This window comes from Euprymna scolopes, chromosome 33 (genome assembly GCF_053919585.1).
Source record: "Euprymna scolopes isolate OS-2025 chromosome 33, ASM5391958v1, whole genome shotgun sequence".
In the NCBI taxonomy this organism is placed as follows: Eukaryota; Metazoa; Mollusca; class Cephalopoda; order Sepiida; family Sepiolidae; genus Euprymna; species Euprymna scolopes.
In genome coordinates this window covers 89,606,956-89,629,446 of record NC_136514.1, presented here as the reverse complement: position 1 = coordinate 89,629,446, position 22,491 = coordinate 89,606,956, and the positions used below count along the sequence as shown (strand labels likewise).

General features: G+C 31.7%; 1 protein-coding gene across 42 annotated transcripts in view; it reads left to right on the top strand.

Annotated features, from left to right (window-relative positions):
• The window catches only part of LOC145258348 (uncharacterized), a 393,885-nt gene that overhangs the window by 302,208 nt on the left and 69,186 nt on the right, over positions 1 to 22,491 (top strand). For all 42 annotated transcript variants that reach the window (XM_080116584.1, XM_080116585.1, XM_080116581.1 and 39 more), the window contains 2 exons: positions 18,324 to 18,410; positions 20,837 to 21,001. In XM_080116584.1, the coding sequence (XP_079972710.1) occupies positions 18,324 to 18,410; positions 20,837 to 21,001 (252 nt within the window). The remainder of the gene's footprint in view (positions 1 to 18,323; positions 18,411 to 20,836; positions 21,002 to 22,491) is intronic.

The following is a 22,491-nucleotide window of genomic DNA, read 5'->3' as shown; positions in this document are numbered from 1 at the left end:
TAAATGAGTATGGTTTATGTTAGCTTGTTTAATTTCACTTATACCGTGTAACCCCCGGAGTAACTGGACTAATAATGAAAAAAAGAATTTTAAACACTATCTGACAAATATACCCGATGGACCAAGTGCAAGAAAGATTCAATCAATTGCACTTAAAAAAAAGGGGATGGTTAGAATCTTAAAAAGATCTCACGGTTGGAATATATGAAGAGATAGCGGGTGATTGTCTGGCATCCAGTAGGATGCCCCATCCCCTGATTGAACGAACTGATAAAAAAAATTGAAAAAAAAAAAAAAATGAAATGCGATAATCATATTCTAAAATTACTTTTAATTTCTGCAAAAATCATTCACAATTAGAATTTTTTTTTTTTTTTTTTTTTTTTACAATCTTGTTTCTGCCAATCTTAAACTTTTAACTTTTTTTTTTTTTTTTTATTAACTGAACCATTTTAATTTATCTCAATTTCAATTTCGAACTATATGCCCATTACAATCTCTATATTAATAAAATTGGTGCTGATCAAAAACTTGATCCAAAGTCATGAGGAACTCCGGGTTTGTATTACTGTACACATAGATTCGAAAAAGTTGTCAAAAAACAAATATATAACAAATAAATGTTATCAAAGGCAAGATAAGTTACTTTTCTACCTAACTGGATATGTTTTCAGTATTTTTATTTAATGTAACAACATTCAGCTCGAAAAACATACATTGTTTACCGATGTATTGGAAAATTCAAAATGGCGCCCGACTCTCTCTTTAACACTGTGAGTTTGGGAAAAAGTGCTATAAATATAAAATTAGGAAAAATAGTGTTAGAAACTTGCTCAATATATGTTACCGTGACATAGGTTGGCATATATTCGGTGGTTTTTTAATAGTATTTTGTCTAGTTTATTATTTATAACACCTTTTCCCGAACTTACCGTGTTAAAGAGAGAGTCGGGCGCCATTTTGAATGTTCCAATACATCGGTAAACAATGTATGTTTTTCGAGCTGAATAAACATGTTACATTGAATAAAAACACGAAAAATATATCCAGTTTGGTAGAAAAGTAACTTATCTTGCTTTTGATAACATTTATTTGTTATATATTTGTTTTTTGACAACATTTTGGAATCTATGTGTACAGTAATACAAACCCGGACCTATATTCAGTCATGTCTGAACGTGTCCCCCCCCCCTCCTGAAAGTAATTAAAGAGTTCTGTTTAAAATTCTGTCCAGATTCTCAGATTCAACAGAAACAGGTCTTAGATATGACCTTTAACTATATCCGATGGTGAGGCCCCAGCTTGCGGGCTTTGGGGAGTGTGGAGCCACCCCATAATTGCTGTTGCTCCCAGGTCCACTCTGATCCGGAGTGGTAGTACCTGTTAGGGTCCCTACTATGGGGGTAAATAGAAACGGACTTGAAAAAAACAAATATATTCTATTAAAAAAATTGTCTTCAAAATAACTGGAACGGGTTGATATGCCGTAAAACAACCAATCGAAACAATCTTTCCAAAGTTTGACAAGATACACCTGAAGAAGGTCGGAGAGAGAATCAGAGAGAACTTTGTCATTTACGGCCTTTGATGTGTTGTCATAGATGGTCGTATCATCAGCATAGATGTCACCGAATGATTTAAGTATGTGTTTTGGGAGATCATTGATGTAGATCAGGAAGAGAGTTGGACCCCTGAGGGACTCCAGCATTAATACTATGGGCCTCTGATTTCTGCCCATCAACCACTACTCTTATGAGCCTATCAGAGAGAAATGATTTAATAATTGAGAAAACATTTCCAGTTATACCGTAGCTGGAAATCTTGTGAAGTAGGCCCTTATGCCATACCTTATCGAAGGCCTTTGATATGTCAAGAGCAATTGCCTAGATGCATTCTGCATGAAGTTCTTCCTCCACAATAATATAAATACTTATTATATAGATTATTTCTTAGGTGTCTCCTCACTCCCGGTTTCTGATAATGATATAATAATTCGACAAAGTTTGTTACAAGTTTTAAAAAAAATCAAAACTGAAAAAGGCAACCAGGTGTTGAAAGGTTGGCTATAATAAAGTCCGATGTGTATTTAATTAGATGATTTCGACTACAGTTTTCATTAAAAAAAAAATCTTAAACTTGGTATATTTATTTTATGCATTATACTAGCAGGCCACTTGGCGTTGCCCGGTCATAAAATATGCATAAATATTATATTTTAATTAATGCAAAAACTGAGATATGTGCATGCGAGTATTATGTTTTTTTTTTTCTAAACAGTGAGTAAAACAAAAAAAAAAAAAAAAAAAAATATTCAAGCTGAGATCAAAATAAAAACCTAAAGACAGCAAGTCAAGTCCGATAACCATTGAACCAGCTTGACATGATATTTAAAAGGTTTTTTCAAATCTACTTATTCTTAACATAAGGAATCTGTCGTGTGAATAAGTCATGCGTGTGCATTCGTGAAAACGTTGACAAACTGATAAAAATCTGATGATTCCCACGTACCAACTTTTCAATTTTGATCCCTTAGCAGCCCCTTTTTTCCAAATGAAAACCAATTAAAAAAAGTTTTCCACATGTCTGAATACCCAATATACCAAATTTCAAATCTGTAGATCAAAAATTTGTTGAGTATATAGGTTGAGAATTATCCTCACACACACACACACACACACACACACACACACACACACACACACACATTCTCACTTTTATAGATATACTAGTAGGTTGCCCGGCATTGCCCGGTTGTAAAGTACACATAAATATTATATTTTAATTAATGCAGAATTCTTATTTATTGAAAACAGAAATACTGTAGGTATTAAATATGAGGTTAAATTGTTCATAAAATATGGCGGATAAAAAATAGCATCTCGCTTTATAAAATTTAATTTTCTCAGTAAAAACAACAAAACAAAAACTACTTGATAAAGTGACGCGATTTTTGGAATATGACATCTTCGTTCTGTGATGGGTAAATACATTATAAAGATTTTTCTGTATTTTCTATAGTTTCCATAACTTTCTGGAAAAGTTGGTTTTATGTTAATTCAAAAATTAAGTCAAATTTTAAATAAGAACTGCAAATGTGTAGCCCCTTTCTGAGGGAGTTGGATTTCTACAACGAACTGACCCACTGTCTAACATTTCCTTAGATGTTGGTGATACTCCTCTCGGTTCTATCTCTTCGAAATTATTACCTTCTTTTGTGAGCTTCATACTCCTTGATGAGTTGTCGTTAAATGTCTTAGTCACGGATTGCCCGTCTGTACTCACACCTGATCCTTTCTTTCCTTGCACTCCTTTTAGCAGATGTGTACGCGTTTCCGTCCTTTTTTTTCTGTTTAATTTTTATTTATAGTCAATCTAGAGCCTCTTCTGCCACAGTTTATTCTTTTTTATCGTCGATTATTTTGTGTTGTGTTTGATTTGAACCCTTTCGTTTCTTTTTTTTTTTTTTTTTTTCTTTGTTTTCTGCAGACTTTGGGCACTCTTCATTTTGGTAAACGATATCAGGTACCATATCACTGTTGATGTATGTGTTTGTCTTTAAGAAAAGGCTATACCAGCGCAAAAAGTTTATTGTTTTTTTTTGTTTTTTTACACTCAAACATCTATTATAAACAAGCAGACTATTTCCTTTTATATTTCTTAATTTTGTTTAAACACTGTTTTCTCATTTGATTAAAATGATGCACGATTTATTCAAAGTTCATCTTGAGCATGCCAGCAGCATACACCCTGAGCGGGTTGAACCGCCTTCTCCTGGATTAGGAAGTTTCGCGGGAATACTAAGTTTACAAGCAGTCTACAGATACATGTATATTCTGATTTAAGAAGATGACGATGTAAGGTTTGTGTAGTTCTTACGGGGGGATATTGGCGTCCTCCTACATACGGCGCCTAGTATTTCTAAATGATCACCCATCTTGCACTGACTAGGCTCAGCATTGCTTAATTTTGGTGATCTAATGAGAAATGATGTGTTGACGTGATTATGGCGTATGTCATTTTGGGTGTAGAACCATTCTTCTAATAGAAAAATATATGAAAGATGAAAGAGGCTGTGAGGAGTCATTGACATGCTCACACGAGAGAACTTCCATGGGGCCTTACAGAAGTAGTTAAAATGGTATAAGTGCATTGCAGCCGGAGGGGATTACTTCAAAAGGGACTATAGTTTCATGCATGTACTATCAATAAAAGTGCTTATACGAAAAAAAAAAGTCTGGAAACTTATTGAAGGCAATTCGTAATTGTTCCAAGCAAAAAAAAAAAAAAAAGGGAAAGAAAAAAATGGCAGCATTGATCCAATCAGAGAAGCTTCTTGTGGTAAAGAAGTAATCCAGTCAGGATTAGCAGTGTGTAGTTTCTTTCTTGTGTTAAAAACGAAAAGATTTTTTTTTTAAGCGATTCTAGCATCTGATTGGTTTATTCTTATCATCCTTCGTTATGAATATAGTCGTCTAAATCTTTGTGGTTATACTCTCCCATAGGCCCAAAATACTGCAACTGTTCATAATTGAAATAATGATAAAAATAGCAAAGTATCTGATATTGTAAATATCACTGTGATTGTATCTTTAAGACTGCCGTGACATTTATCTGATTAGAATGGCATCTTGTGAAATAATCTCATTTTTTTTTTTTTTTTTTTTTTTTTTTTAATATCCATCAATTTTTTTATAGACAAAAGATTCTTAGCTGTTTTTCTTTAGTAGTTATTACTTTTAATTGATGTAGTTGAATGTTTATCTTCTTTTACTCATAAGCCCCCCCCTCTTTGGGTAGAGCACTGTTGTAAATAATCTCACCCGCTACTTAATTGGCTGAAAATGCGAAGCTCGTTGTTTGTTTGTTTACGAACACGCGATTTGAGCACTATAAAAGTGGTGGCGGGTGTCTATTTAAATAGACATTCCGACGAGTTATTTACGGGCGTCAATTCCATGGTCGAGTGGAAGAACTGCCGACTGTCAACACGACGGTTCTAGATTCAATCCTTGGCTTGGGAGAGATGCTAGTCTAGTGGCACTGATGAGTTGTGATACAACGAAACAGGACTGTATGTCGATGACTACAAATATATTTTAAGCCCCCCTCTTTGGGTAGAGCACTATCGTAAATAATCTCACCCGCTACTTAATTGGCTGAAAATGTGAAGCTTGTTGTTTGTTTGTTTATGAACAGGCGATTTGAGCACTATAAAAGTGGTGGCGGGTGTCTATTTAAATAGACATTCCGACGAGTTATTTACAGGCGTCAATTCCATGGTCGAGTGGAAGAACTGCCGACTGTCAACACAACGGTTCTAGGTTCAATCCTTGGCTTGGGAGAGATGCTAGTCTAGTGGCACTGATGAGTTGTGATACAACGAAACCGGACTGTATGTCGATGACTACAAATATATATATATATATAATTATTTACTATAATAATTATTAAATACCTACAGATACTAGTGTTCATCCTTTCGGGAATCATCAGTGCAGGGTGTCACGATTAACACCAGTCGATAGATTCGAACCCAGTGACATAAGCCATCTTTGGTTTCATTAGCAAGGACCATATCAATTCAGCTACCGTTAACCGCGAGAAATGCTGTTGAATTTGAAACATTTATTTCATTAAATGTTTTTAACGTCAGTCAGAGTGATCTAATCATTATATGATGATCTGCACACACACACACACACACATATATATATATATATATATATATATATATATATATATATATATCAATGTCTGAAGAGAGGCCGTTCTTGTAAATATTTTTAAACAATATAAGGTTTGTAATTGTCTAAACGGTCACGAAACGATTGTAACGTATAATGAAAATATACAACTTGTTGTTATCAATCGGATCTTTGTTGTCTATATTCCAAAGTTCATGATCCATCGTCGAACAGTGTCCAAGGCCTCCTTCAGATTCACATCCGAGAATGCCTTGCTTAGAGGACAAGCTGTAGGGATGTGTGGGATAGTCAGCATATCGACGCCCCAAGGATATCGAACATCGTGTACATAGCCCTATTTATGCAGGTTTTCTAATGATTTGGCAACCTGTAAGCTAGTAAATAAAAAACCTACACAAATATTCCACCTTATTATGAATCCCTTTTTTACAAGGGAGTCCCCTATTATCAAGGCCCGGAATCCACTCGAGGATAAGGGTTCATGAGTGTACAACAGTCAATGCGACAATAACTTAGTAGTGGAAATTTGGTAAATTGGATTACCTTAAGGGGACGGTTCATCAAGAACTTGTTTACGTTGGACTTGAAGACGACCATATTTTAGTCAGCTAGAAAGCAGGGAAACGGAAGAGAGTTCCACAGGTGTGCAGTTCTAAGAAAGAAGCTTTTTTCATGGAATCTACGTTTAGGTTTAGGCACGGATAAAGAGTGGGGGAAATTTCTATTGCTGGATTATTTTTGTGTCTGTTATTAGAAAACTTATAAGAAAACAGGTGTTTAAATAAAAAAAATTGATTAATGAAAAAATTAAATGCACGAATGTTTACGAGTGTACGAAGTAACATTTGTACGTATGCAAATGTGTTTTTTTGTGTCTACAATTACACTCGTGCACATATACACCTTATCTGTAGCATTCTGTATAGCTGTTCCGATTTTGTTTCATGTGTCGTATTAAATATAATGTTGTTGCTGTTGTTTTATTGCTTACACATATTGTCTGCATGGACGCAATAAAAAAAAAAAGCAAAACTTCCACTCAAAAACACCATTTGTAAAAATATTTGTTTAAAAAATATTAATGACCTTTTTTTTTACTTTCTTTTTCTTTTTTTTACATTTAAAAAAAAAAATGGTGCTTGCCCAAAATTGTGCTTATATAAAAAAAGAAAGAAAAATAAAGAAAAATCTGTGCGATGTATGTACCCATGATGAAAAAAAAAATCAGATTCCAAAAATCATGTAAAATGATCTCGTAGTTTTTTTTTTTATAAAGAAAATCATTTTCAAGTGAATTTGAGTTTTTAGAAGCTGCCCACTCCCCATGTTAAGAATGGCATTCTAAAATCTTTTAATTTTGAATTATGTAGAGTTATTTCTCTTGTTCCTTCAGCCTGTTTTTAAAATGGTGTTGCAAGACAGTCGCTCCTTAGTTACGCATAAAATTTGATTTTCTTATTTAAAAATAAAACTACTTGATCAATTTATGTGATTTTTGGAATAGGATATTTTTACTTTCTGTTATGAATGCATACATTATACAGATTTTTTATTTTTGTTTTGTTTTTTTTAGATATAGGGGAGATTCTGGACAAGAAGCAAAATATTTTATAATATTTTATAAACATGTTTGTAAAAAATTATGATTTTTTAATATTTTTTTTTACTCTTGTCTAAACTATTATTTTTTATTTAAAAATGATTTTGAATTTTGATTATTTTGCAAGAATTTATGATTTCAGTTTTTCTTTATATATTATTGTTACCTAGCAATTTCATGCTTGTGTGATCACTTGAAATTTACAATGTAATTCCATGTAATGACCATTAAATTTACAATGTAATGCCATGTAATGACCATTAAATTTACAATGTAATGCCATGTAATGACCATTAAATTTACAATGTAATGCCATGTAATGACCATTAAATTTACAATGTAATGCCGTGTATTGACCATTAAATTTACAATGTAATGCTGTGTAATGACCATTAAATTTACAATGTAATGCCGTGTAATGACCATTAAATTTACAATGTAATTCCATGTAATGACCATTAAATTTACAATGTAATGCCATGTAATGACCATTAAATTTACAATGTAATGCCATGTAATGACCATTAAATTTACAATGTAATGCTGTGTATTGACCATTAAATTTACAATGTAATGCTGTGTATTGACCATTAAATTTACAATGTAATGCTGTGTAATGACCATTAAATTTACAATGTAATGCTGTGTAATGACCATTAAATTTACAATGTAATTCCATGTAATGACCATTAAATTTACAATGTTATGCCGTGTAATGACCATTAAATTTACAATGTAATGCCGTGTAATGACCATTAAATTTACAATGTAATGCCGTGTAATGACCATTAAATTTACAATGTAATGCCGTGTAATGACCATTAAATTTACAATGTAATGCCATGTAATGACCATTAAATTTACAATGTAATGCCATGTAATGCCCTGTAATGACCATTAAATTTACAATGTAATGCCGTGTAATGACCATTAAGTTAATGCCTTGTAAAGTCACTTCTATAAAAACATTTCATTTAAATCTGTAGCTAAATCAAAATAAATGTATTTAAATCAAAAAAAAAAATGTTTTTGAATTTTTTGAGATGAGGATTGATTTATTCGTATTATTTGAATTCTTCGGATTACTGTTTTCCTCCTGTAGTGTTATTTTCACATTTTTTTTTTTATGTAACCTCCAACCTTCATTTTCTCAAACTGTGAGGAATCTGCTTGGTATTTCACACCATACCCTTTATTTAATCCATGAGGGTAGCAAGCTCTCATTCCATCAACGATGACCGAGTAGAAGTTTTATGTAATGCACAAAATTGTATTTTGTGGTGTCACTTACACTGAGGATTGAACCTGCGACCTCTAGAAACAATTGCAAATTATTTAGATCTTCTACCCAGTCGTGGCTGATAGAATGAGAGCATGCTACCCCCGTGGATTAAATAAAGAGTTCCGTTCAAAATTCAATACAGATTTTAGAGTTTGATATGATACACTATACTATGTTTAGATGCACTTAGGGCAAGATTTTTAACCGGTTTTTGGGGTCAAAGTTAAAAAAAATTTAACCTTTGCGGTCTCTAGCAAACTATTCAGCCAATTTTGGGTCTAAACATTTGAAATTTTACATAAAAGATATTCAGACATGCAAGATTTTTAATCAGTTTTTGGGCTGCCAAGAAGTCAAAGTTGAAAGAGTTGACCTTTGCAGACTCTACCAAACTCCTCTGCCAATTCTGGGTCTAAACACTTGAAATTTTAGATGTAGGTTACCAGGACACAAGTTAAACTTTTTAATTTGATTTGAGCTCAAAGCAATAAACGTTAAGGCATCAAAACTGGGGTCTCTACCAATTACTCAGCTAATTTTTGGCCTAAACATTTGAAATTTTACATAATGTTTAAATGCACTTTATGTAAAATTTCAAATGTTTAGGCCAAAAATTAGCTGAGTAATTGGTAGAGACCCCAGTTTTGATCCCTTAACGTTTATTGTTTTGGGCTCAAATCAAATTAAAAAGTTTGATCCATGTCCAAGTAACCTACATCTAAAATTTCAAGTTTTTAGATCCAAAATTGGCAGAGGAGTTTGGCAAAATTTTCAAAGGTCATATCGTTGAACTTTGACCCCTTGACAGCCAAATATCTGGCCAATAACTGCTTAAAAAGATTTACCCAAATCTCAATACCTCTCATGTCAAATCTTCAGTCTGTAGACTGAATTTTTTTTTTTTTTTTTAAACAAATATGATGGCCAATGTTTTTATGTTAAAAATGAAGAAAAAGAAATCGTACAATTATAATGGAAAACAGTCATTGTATGGTAATTTCAATGAAGAAATAAAAAAAAGGTACTTGTGCAGTTTATGGACCGTGCTGAAAATAATACCGTTATTATTTAGAAAGCCATTTTTAACATGGGGAGGGTGGTTAAATATTCTGTTCTTTCACTTAACAATTTAATAAACAAAAGATAGCATTGAAAAAAAAAAAAAATTATTAAAATTAGTTTGTTGCTGCGCTTGCGTTGGCTAAGCATTTCGGCAACTTCTGGCAATTGATGTAATCTACCCGGAATATACTGATGAGAACATGGTCCCTATTCTACCTAAGTACCACAAATTTTTAAAATTTATTCACCCCAGTAAAAATGTTCTCTCAAACGTATTTTTTTTTTTATTAATTAAATACACATTATTTGCTTGCAAATAAACGTCATTGTACTTACACCCCACCCCATCCCATCCAACAAATCCGGTCTCACAATTTTCAATCCATTATAAGGGGGGAAAAAAATTCTAGAAAATCTTGTATTTTAATGCTTTGCAAAATATATGCGGACATTACATGGGGGGGGGGGATACAGTTATTTGAACATTTTTAAAAAGCATCGAATCTTTAATTAAATGATAGGAAATTTTAAAAATATTGGAATTTCAAGCAGAATTTGGAAAATTTTGATATCGTCCTATCATTATTTTTTTATTTATTTTTTTTTATCTAATTTAATAACCATTATCATTAATTAATACACATTGTTTGCAAAGAAATATCATTGTACCTACACCCCCTCCCACCCAATTAATGCTGAACACCTCTTTGAACCCTACCCTAAAAAGTGAACACAAACAAAAAAACATGTTCCCTTTGGTTGCATATTTTTGCCAGTCTATAAAGATGCTATCATAGTGACCAAACATACGATACACTATCAACCACAAAGGGGGAGGTAGGAGTTAATGCCTGGGATGATGATATCCTGACAATAGTACTTTATAGTACACTATCGGTACTTGTACAGTTTAATCAAGACATTAAAAAAAATTAAAACATCAAAAAAAAAGGTTATATTGTACGTATCCATTTTGGATCTCAAAAAAAAAGATTTCACTTAATTTGATCGAGTAGTTTTTTGTTTTGTTTTACAGCAGAAAAACACGTTTTCATGACAGCGCATTGAAGGTAGCCATCTTTGAATTTTATGAACACACCATGGGGAGATAACTCGGTTTAAAGCGCCCCCCTCCCCATCTTAAATATTAGCTTTTCTCCCTAAAAATCGAAACATGACTACCTTTTGCTCCGTATCATAAATTGTTTTTTGGCTGTTAAAAAAAAAAAAAAAAAAAAAAAAAAAAAAAAAATGATCAAATTAAGTGAATTTTTTTTTTTTTTTCGGAGAACTTCATTCCATAACGGATACATACAATTTAACCTTTTTTTCGATATTTTCATTTTTTATGTCTTCATTAAACTGTACAAGTACTAACTACCCCCCCCCCCCTACAGAAGAAGGTATTCCTGAGAGAATCTAGTCTGTACATTTTACTTTATGGATTAACTATTTAAAAAAAAAAAAAAAAAAAATTAAATTAAGCAAATTTTATAAAATTCAACAAATTTAATTTGAAATTATACCATTTTGAAATTATACCATTTTGAAATTATACCATTTTGAAATAGATCTTGATTTTAATTAAATTAATTAAATTAAGCAAATTTTATAAAATTCAACAAATTTAATTTGAAATTATACCATTTTGAAATTATACCATTTTGAAATAGATCTTCACTTTTGTTCCTTAGGTTAACGACATCTTGTCCTATAAAACATGATTCTTTAGAAACATGATTTGTTAAACAGTTTCCATGGTGGATTCATAAAAATCTACAGTCAAATCTCAGGTGACGAATTTAATGTATCGTTCTGATTAGTATTGATATCAAAGACATTTGTTCACTGAAGTTTGATTTGGATGTTCGTATTTTAAGAACAAAAATATTGATTTGTATATGTGATAAGTGCAAAACGATGTGTCGATATGCGACACGTTTTTCAATCAATATTTAACCTTGTTTGATTTTAGTTGAAATAAATCGAGAAATAATCTGTATAATTTTAAGAAAAATTATAAAAAAAATATCTTTGCAAATATAATTTGGGTACTTGTACAGTTTAATCAAGACATTAAAAAACGAAAATATAGAAAAGTTATATTGTTCGTATCGGTTATGGAATGAAGTTCTCAAAAAAAAAAATTTTTTCACTTAATTTGATCAAGTAGTTGTTTTTTTTTAACTGTAAAAAAAAAAAAAAAAAAAAAAACATTATGATACCGATCAAAAGATAGCCATGTTTCGATTTTAAAGAAAAGCTATTTAAGATAGGGAGAGGGGTGTTGGCGCTTTAGACAGAATTATTTCTCCATGGTGTGTTCTAAAAATCTAAAAAATTTTATCTTCAGCGCGCTGTCATAAAACTGTTTTTCTGCTGTAAAAAAAAAAAAAAAAAAAAAAAAAAAAAAACTACTCAATCAAATTAAGTGAAAGTTTTTTCCGGAAAATTTAATTCCAAAATGGATATGTACGATATAAGTTTTCATTTTTTTTAATGTCTTGATTAAACTGTACAAGTCCCAAAATTTGAATTTTGAGATTTATAATTTTGATTATTCAGACTATTATTTTCATTTTGGTTGTTTTTTAACAAAGTTAATGCAGTCTCAGATTTTTTTTTTTTTTTTTTTTTTTTTTTTTGGTTGCATCTTTTTAGTTCCCTCAACAAAGGAGGGATTGGACCTGGTAATTCACTCCCGTTCATTTGTCTAGAAGTGTAAGCCATTTCTGAGTTTCAGAACAGTTTCAGATGGTTCGCTGTTACACCTGGGAGGTGACTTGTTTGTAGTAGACAGTTCCACAGAACAAAATATTCTTACCGTGTCGAAACCCGGGAAAGAACATGTGAAATTGCTCCAGAAAAGGTTTAATATTTATGAAGCAATTCTGGTTTCTGATTGGTTGGTAGCAGAACGTGAATCAATTTGATTCGCCAGTTCTTAGCAGCATCGTTTATAAATAGAATCTTCTGACTGTGTGGGATCATACCCCCATTAACCTCAAAATATTGAAACAATTTGTATTTCTCAATAACCATACTTTGGATTTTTTTTTTTTTTTAATTTTGCACAAACATTAGTAATGGTAAAAACAAAAATACAGACCTCTCACTGCGCACCCACCCCCACACACACACATAATTTCCTATAAATATGATCCTAATAAGTAGCTACTTATGTCCAAGCGACAATACATCTTGTTTGGTGTGAAAAACAGTAAAAAAAAAAAAAATATATGAAAACTCAAAACATATTAATAATAAATCCTAAGAACTAACAGTTTAATAATTAAATTGCCTTAAGTATAGACAACATTAGATGACAGAAACTAGACAGCTGACGTAAAGCATTTTAATAAAATTGATAACAAACAAGTATTACATTTTATATATTATTTTATTTTTTTATTTTTTTGGATCCTTTGAGATGAGGCTTCATTATTTGTGCGGACTGTTATCCTCATCTTCATAGGTATTGTTCTTGTTCTTTCACCACGTTTTGGACAACTCGTCCTCTGGCCTTCTTCAGTTGGTTAACCGCAACGGGATAGGAATGCTGAGCCTTGTAACTGTATCCCCAATAATTACTGCCTTCCATAGTTGTCGTTGTCTCGACACGTTTTCACCAACTAATCCTCTGGCCTGCATTGAGTGGGATTGAAACCACTATCTGTGAAGGAGAGAGGCGTTGAGTCTTTACGGTTCCAGGTGAGCATTTTCTGAAGATAGCGGTTTCAATCCTACCCAAAGCCGGCCAGAAGATTAGTTGGCAAAAACGTGGTGAGACAACAACTATGGAAGACTATAATTGCTTTCTTAGTCTCGCACCATTAATATCTGCAACAGAGAGATGAAACATTCAGGTCCTGAATGCATAAGTTCAGACCTTGTAACGGTGCAATTTGCAATCCCCTCTGATCCATTCGAGCAGAATACAAAAAAATAGGAGGCATTACATTTTATGTAACCCAAGGACTGAATACTTGAATACTACTGCAGTAGGTGTATCAGAATTTTTGTAGGAATTTTTGACACCCCTAACACGAAACTGCGGATAAAATATAAAAAACTTGTAATTTCTCTTTTAAAAGTGGGTTGTTTATTTTCTTTATGGATTATACTTCCAAAATAAACTATTAAAGTTGTTTTAAAAGTAATAGAAATATTTTTTTTTTTTTAAAAAACAGTAATGAATTTTACGAACTCAATATTTTTTCAATTTTTAAACTTTAAAAATCTATCAAAATTTTTCTATTGATTCTATTTTTACGATATTTTCAGGGTCAATGTGAAATGTTATGTTCTTTCCAATAAACCGAATATAATATTTTAGACAAACGTTGTTTTTTTTTTTTAATTCACGCCCCCACCTTTTCAAGTGTCTATTAAAAAGTAAATAATTAATTTACTCACCAAAGTTTTATATATCACAAATTGAAGAGAAAAGGTCAATTAATAATATATTCAAATTTAAAAAAAAAAAAGTAGTGTTTTTTAGAAATTTACCTGTAAAGTTCGAAGTTTAAAACCTTTTTTTTTTTTAAACCACGTTGTTTGTTTTTTTTTTTTTTTTAAATGAAACCTTGGTCCTTGCTCCTTTAATTGAAAAAAAATTAGGGCTTGAATTACATTTTTCGAGGAGTTATAAGCTTGGAAATACAGGGGGTCGAATAATTCATGCCTTCCATTTTGAAATGTCTATTAAAAAGTAAATAATTAATTTACTCACCAAAGTGTTATATATCACAAATTGAAGAGAAAAGGTCAATAAATAATATATTCAAATTTAAAACAAAAAAAAAGTAGTGTTTTTTAGAAATTTACCTGTAAAGTCCGAAGTTTAAAACCTTTTTTTTTTTTTTAAAAAAACACGTTTTTTTTTTTTTTTAATGAAACCTTGATCCTTTCTCCTTTAATTGAAAAAAAAATTAAGGCTTGAATTACATTTTTCGAGTAATGTAGGGTCGAATTATTCACTATTTTTCACGAAATTTCTGACACATCTACTACTGCAGTTGTTGGCTTTATGAAAAAAAATTTTAGATTTCATTTTTAATTTCATTACTAAATAGTAAATAAAAATAAATTAATGCGTAGTTATCAGAGTTATGTTTAAACACAAAAATAGGGCATAAATGTTTGAATATTATTCATTTTTATATTTTATTGTATTTCACTCGTACCTTTTTTTTTGCAATTTTCTGTTGGAATAATTTTTTATATTGAAAATATTGGGTGTTTGTTAAGACAGTCGATAAATCTTCTTTTTTTTTTTTTTTCTTTTAAATATGTCGTTTTAAGAAAAAACAATATTGAATACTTGTCATGTCGAAAATAGTAATATATCCAAAAATTATGAAAAAATCAAGTAGAACAACTTTTATTGTTTTTAAGTAAAATAAAGTCTATCGCTATAGACAGCAAATGTTGTAGCCATGAACAAGTAATCTAAAATATTCGTTCCAAGTTATGTCCCCCATGTGTAGACTCTTACAGTCTACTTTTTAATGTCTAAGAAAAAATGCAGTTTTACCCAATTTTCCGTAAAAATTAATTTTAGACTATAAATAACTTTCTACTCGATTTTTCATAATTTTTGATATATTACTCTTTTTAGTATGACAATTATGTAATATTGCTTTTGCTCAAAATGACAGACAGTAGTACCCCGGGATACGGCATAATCCGTTCCGGGGTTGGGATCATAAGATGATATAGCTGTATGGTAAGGCCTAAGTAAAATTTTATACAGTACATATTAAAAATTATTAACAAAATACAGTACAATATATAATACACATGTGTATAATCAAATAACATTATAAATAACACTGTAAGGTGGGGGGGGATGCCATAACTAGGGGTCAGAAAACATTGTATTCCACAGCGTAACCTGATAAAATTGTATCGCGGGGCCACCGTGTCTAAAAAAAAAAAAAAAAATCTATCTGTTGACTCTATCTTAACAAGCACTAACCTTTAATGATCATATATGGAATCTTTCTTTTTTTTACTTTGTTCTCATGTGCTTATTTTTTTTTTTTTGCTATTATGATGTATGGATTAAAGTGTGTGTGTGTGAGTGTGTGTGTGTGTGTGAAAAATAAAAACAAATTAAACACTGAAATAAAATCATTAAAACACGAGCCTTACCAGTTTCATTTTCTCACCTTTTCTGAAGACATTTGTCGATCTGAACAAAACCGGTAAAGCACTCATTTTTGATTATTCATTTCTGTTTTTAATTTGTTTTTACTTTTGTCTTGTTTAATTTTTTTTTTTTTCACACATCCTGTTTCCACTGCATTTCATGTCATGATGTATTGTGTATTTTATCCTCATATATATATATATATATATATATATATATATATATATATATATATATATATATATATATATATATGCATATATGCTCCTATTGCAGTAATTGTTTTTAATTTGTGATGCATAGTATTTTATAGGTGGATATATGCCATTATTTTTTTTAAGTTGGAAAAAAAATTTTTCAAGTTCAATTCAAATTAGTTTATTAGTCTTAGCGTAAAAAAAGTGAGAAATTCAAGGTTTCAAAACTAAGTCTGTATAGATAAACATGTTTTATTTTGAAAACCTTAAGAATGCTATCTAACATAAATTTCAATAAGTAAAAACTCTAAAGTATCTTTAGAATTATAGCTAAAAAAAGTAAAATAAGGAAAAGATATGTTTTAACGTTCCATGCATTGTTTCATGACACATTGTACATTTTGAAAATTAATGTGGAAATCATTAGTTAGTCGTCTTCATCTTTTTTGTCTTTGTCGTCTTCATCATGTTTGTCGTCTTCATCATCTTTGTCGTCTTCATCATCTTTGTCGTCTTCATCATCTTTGTTATCTTCTTAATTTTTGTCTCTGTTGTCTTTGTCATCTTCATCTTTAACTTCTATGTCTCCATTTTTGCCTTCGTTGTCTTTTTCCACATCTTTGTCTTCCTCATCTTTGTCTTCATCATTTTTAGCATCTGTTGTACATGCTGGCATTTATACATTTTCATCAAAAATTTTTTTTTTTTTAATTTATTTTTTTATATTACATTTTCACCCCAAACAAGGCACATTGCCACTTTGGTGTAGGGGCTACTATCAGGGGCAACAACTACTGGGGTACTATGTTGGGATTTGGGCAGCAAGATGTTAGTTCACGTTACACTTGAACTTCTGCATGTCAGTACAGTTGGGGAAGCAAGGACCTGGAATGGAATTCCAGAGTCTAGCGATTCTGGGGAAGAAACTACTGGAGTAGAAAGATCTTTTACATCTAGGGAACTCTGTGTGGGGTGGGATTTAGCTTCCTGTTGGGTTTGTCGAGGATATCTACGTCGTGGGGGCACAAGTGTTTGCAGTTTGCCAGAGCATTCACCATTAACATACTTGTTGAACAGGCAGAAGGATGCAACATTTCGTCGATGGGGCAGAGGCTGAAGCTTAGATGCCAGTTTAGGGCCTATCAGATTGGTGACTCTCTTTTGAACCTTGTCTTGGAGCGAGAGACTAGTAGCAGATGCACCAGCCCAAATGTGACAGCAATACTCCATACATGAAAAAAATTACAAAAAAATATTGTACATTCGAAAATACATTTCGAAAATGATCAGTTAGTCACTGTTGTCTTAGTCTTCATCATCGTCATCGTCTTTGTTTTGTTGTGTTCGGTTTTCTCTTTTGTCATCATCTTTACGTCTGTTGTGTAAATAAAACTTTGAAACAACTTTTTGTGCATGCATATTTCTCGCATAAGCATAAATTTGATAATTACATTTGAATTGTTTTTGTTTAAAGGAAAAGAATGAATGCAAATAAGGCGTCCAATCTCTCTTTCGCTTTATGTACTCGTGAACTTTTTACTTTAAAGTTAAAAAAAGTTTGTCTTAGTACTTCATACTATTGCACTTTTTATTTCAATAAATATTTGATTATTAATCTTATAAAGTAGAGCCTGTCTATTCCCCCATTTCTTTGACATTAATAGTTTTTTTTTTTAAATATAAAGTAGATATTTTATTCTGTTTCAAAATTCAATTACGCCAAATATTGATCTGTGTTTCTATGAAAAGAAAAATTGTATTTCCCATCGATTTTGATATTTAATCCTGTTCAACATTTCATTTTTTTATAGGAGGCGGATGAGTTTTTACTCTAACACTCAAATCTCTTCCTCTTGTCACTCGTGAACACTGAGAAGAAATTTGATATTCACTGATAATAAATTATATTTCAAGCATTTTCATTGACTAGTACTTTTCTTTTTTTGATAAGCGATTTATCAACAAAATGAAAAAAAAAATTGTATTATGATCCAATTGATATGTAAATCATGTTGCGGCAAGAAACGCACAATCTCAGAAAGTGATCACACAATTTTACTCATATAGAGATAAAAAAAATAAATAAATAAATAAATTTGAGTCCATGCAAATATTTTATGGTTTCAGATATCCAGGTATTCTGAGGAGCATTTCCTTGTTCTGTGTTGTGTAATCAAATTTTCAATTTTCTCTTGTCTACTCTGTTGGCTTTCACACGACAGGTGTCTTATAATCTTTTTATTCTACTCATTGTGGTGTCTGTGTAATCAACCCATAATTAACTGCTCTCTTTTTTTCCCCCCTTTTTTTTTTTACCGTACAGGCTCCTGAAGGAGAGAACCAACCCAGCACAGAAGTGGATCTGTTTGTTTCCACCGAAAAAATTATGGTCCTTAATACAGACTTACAGGTAATTACATAGCGATCCAACTCTTGTTTTGTCGAATATGACATGTTCCTAAGCATACAAGCTTTTTTCTAACAAAAACTGACCATGAACTACCAGATCAGGCTGTTTGAAGATATTGGTTTCCCAACCTAAAATGCATCAAACATTGTTTTTTTTTATGATCCTGGATATGATCTTAAAAGGCATCCGGTGGTAAGGCCCCCATTTGGGGGCTGTGGAGAATGTGGAGTTATTCTTTACTTGCTATTGTTCCTAGGTCCTCTTTGGATTGGAGTGGTAATACTTGTTAGGGCATTTAATGATAGATCAGGCTGTCTGAAGATACTGTCTTTCTGACCTAAAATGGATGAAACATTCATGTTAAGAAATTGAAAGTCACACATTTTAGAAAATATTTTTTTTATGAATTTAAACGAGAAAATTTGAAAACCTGAAAATGTGGTGAAATGATAAAATCATTTTTATTTACTTTTTCTTGTTGTTGTTAAAGTCCAAATTTTCGCCGATAACCTGGCTTCATCAAGGAGATGTCAGTCCGATTAAGTATTATTTTTTCTTCCCCTTCATAATATTGTTCTGAGAGGTCGAAGCCTCCCCAAAAAAGAAAATACGTCTTATATCAGTGGTGTTTAAGATCTGTGTGTACAATCGCTTGATTTAAGCACGTTTTTTTTTCTCTCCCTTTGAAAAACTCAATCATGTTCTGCAAAGTCAACAAAACAAACAAAAAACAAATTTTCGGTACAAAACAACCAAATCACGCATCAGGAGCAAATATTTAATGTGATGAAGCCTTTTCCAGAATTGTTGGACTTGACATTAAATAACTTGAAAGGGGTTGGTGTGCCATGAAACATTGAAACCAAATATCATGGATGTTTGAAGATGTGGAAAACTTGAGGTGTAGCGATTTTTTTTAAAAAGAATTGTTGAATTTGGCATTGAACAGTCCATAAAGGACTGATGTGCCGAAGTGCCAGGCATCAAAGCAAACATCATAAATATTTGAAAAGCTAAAGAACTTGAAGTATAAAAATTTCTTTGCAAAATTACTTTGGTAATAAATAACCCGAAAAAGATTGATATGGTGTAAAATAAATCAAACGAAACATCATAAATAAATATTTGAAGATATTTCAAGATATAAAGAAATTGAAGCATGAAATCTTTTCCAAGAATTGTCGGATTTGGCACTGAATTGCCTGAGATGGGTTAATGTGCCGAAGAGCAAGACAACCAAATCAAACTTCGGAAATAAATGTTTCAAGATATAAAAAAATTGAAGCCTGAAACACTTTTTCTTTTTTTTTCACAAAGGAGTCACCACTTATCAAGGTCCGGAAGCCACTCAAGGATAAAGGTTATTAAATATACAGTAGTCAATGGGATAATATTGTAGTAATCGTTAGTAATGGAAATTTGGTAAATTGGCTCATCAAAAATCTGTTTACGTTGGACTTGAAGAAAAACATATTGTAGTCAGCTGGAAAGCAGGGAAACGAGAGTTCCACAGGTGTGCAGTTCTAAGAAAGAAACTTTGCTCATGGAATCTACGTTTAGGTTTAGACACAGATAAAAAGTGTGGAAATTTTTTTATAGTGGTTCAGCTAGACGAGTGGTTTTTTTCTGTGAAAGTTTGGTAAGGGAGGACCATAGCTTGGAACTCAGATGAGCGCTTGCCATGAAAATAACGATAAAGCAGAAACGGGCTCGCAATGTCTCTTCTGTGAAAAAGAGGTTGTAGGGAAGAGAAAAGAGGCATCCTCCCACTAGGCTACAAAGTCTATTTTGAACTCTTTCAAGGCAGGATAAGCCTTTCTAGCAGCTCCTGCTCAGATGTGGTAACAGTACTCCATCCTTGGACATACCTGGCCCGTATATAGGTAGAGAATTGCATCAGCCGTGAGATATCTATTGGATAAAGTTGCATCAGCCGTGAGATATCTATTGGATAAAGTTGCATCAGCCGTGAGATATCTATTGGATAAAGTTGCATCAGCCGTAAGATATCTATTGGATAAAGTTGCATCAGCCGTGAGATATCTATTGGATAAAGTTGCATCAGCCGTAAGATATCTATTGGATAAAGTTGCATCAGCCGTGAGATATCTATTGGATAAAGTTGCATCAGCCGTGAGATATCTATTGGATAAAGTTGCATCAGCCGTGAGATATCTATTGGATAAAATTGCATCAGCCGTGAGATATCTATTGGATAAAATTGCATCAGCCGTGAGATATCTATTGGATAAAATTGCATTAGGAGTGAGATATCTACTCCCTTTTGCTGATTAATGGAATATCATTCAACCATTGCTTCGACATTCTATAAATTCTCAATAAAATATGGTGAATCTTTAAAGCAATTTAAAAATTTTGTATCTAAAGAAAATAATACCTTTTTCTTTTTTTTTTGTAATTTCTAGGAAATCATGATGGACCATTCCCTGCGGACGATCTCTTATATTGCTGACATTGGTGACATTCTGGTAATCATGGCTCGCCGGCGTCTTCTCTCCAGTCCAGGGGATGAATCGTTGCGCAGGAAGAAGCAGGCCAAGATTCTTTGCCATGTCTTTGAATCTGATGAGGTAAGATAGACCTTTCTAATTTTATAAACATCAGATATGGGCAACCCTCAAATTGCAAATCGCACTAGTGATATCTTTGAAGGTTTTTTACAAATATATTTTCATACAAACTTTATGGCAAATATCAGTACTTTTGTACGTAAAAAAAACTTCTGAAATGGATATCCTGTCGATTGAATCTCTGGATACTCTTTTGTTTTTATACTTACTGATGTTTTTTTTTTTATTTTCATTAATTTCACTGTTATTCTCATCTTGATCGGTAGTTTCACAGATGTAATTTCCAACCTTGTTTGTTTTTTTTTTAACTTGAAAATCTTTGAACTCAAGAACTTTTTTTAATTTCAAAATCTTTGTTGAACTCCAGACATTTTGGGAACTTCAAAATCTTTGTTGAACTCCAGAATATTTTGGGAACTTCAAAATCTTTGTTGAACTCCAGAATATTTTGGAAACTTCAAAATCTTTGTTGAACTCCAGAATATTTTGGGAACTTCAAAATCTTTGTTGAACTCCAGAATATTTTGGGAACTTCAAAATCTTTGTTGAACTCCAGAATATTTTGGGAACTTCAAAATCTTTGTTGAACTCCAGAATATTTTGGGAACTTCAAAATCTTTGTTGAACTCCAGAATATTTTGGGAACTTCAAAATCTTTGTTGAACTCCAGAATATTTTGGGAACTTCAAAATCTTTGTTGAACTCCAGAATTTTAGGCTTCACCCCTTATTAAATTTACAGAGGTAGATCCTTGAACGTTTATTGTTTCTGATATTCATAAGCTCCCCAATGAAATGATGTGGAAAATGGGTGTACTATTCTCTATAATGTCTCGTATGGTATGAAAAAAACAAATGTCGGAAGTTACATCAACTAAAACGTTGTGCAAATGATGGTGTTTGTTAAGGTAGTCAACAAAACAATTTTTTTTTATATGCTGGTTTAAACGAAAACAATATTACATATTTAGTTATGTTGAAAATAGTAACATATCCAAAAATTATGAAAATTTATCAAGTGCTCTTGTGTTTTTAGTAAAATAAAGTCTATTGCTATAGAAAAAAAAATTGCCGCCATGAATAAGTAATCTAAAATATGTTTCAGAGTTATGCCCCCTTTGTGTAGACTCTTCTTGTCTATTTTATAACATCTAAGAAAAATGCAATTTTACCCAATTTTCCGTAAAAATTACTTTTAATTATAAATAACTTTCTATTCAATCAATTTTAGTTTTTTTTGTTTTTGTTTTTTTTTTATATTACAATTTTCAGCATGACAATTAAGTACGTAATATTGTTTTTGTTCAAAACGACATATTTAAAAAATATCGATCTGTCAACTTTATCTTAGCAAATAACACTCAAGATGAGAACAATGGTCTGGATGATCCAAATAAAAAAATAATCAGTCCTTATCTAAAAAATTCCGAGGCATAAGCAATTTTAATCATTATCTTATATTGATTATCATCAATGTCATTTAATTTCATG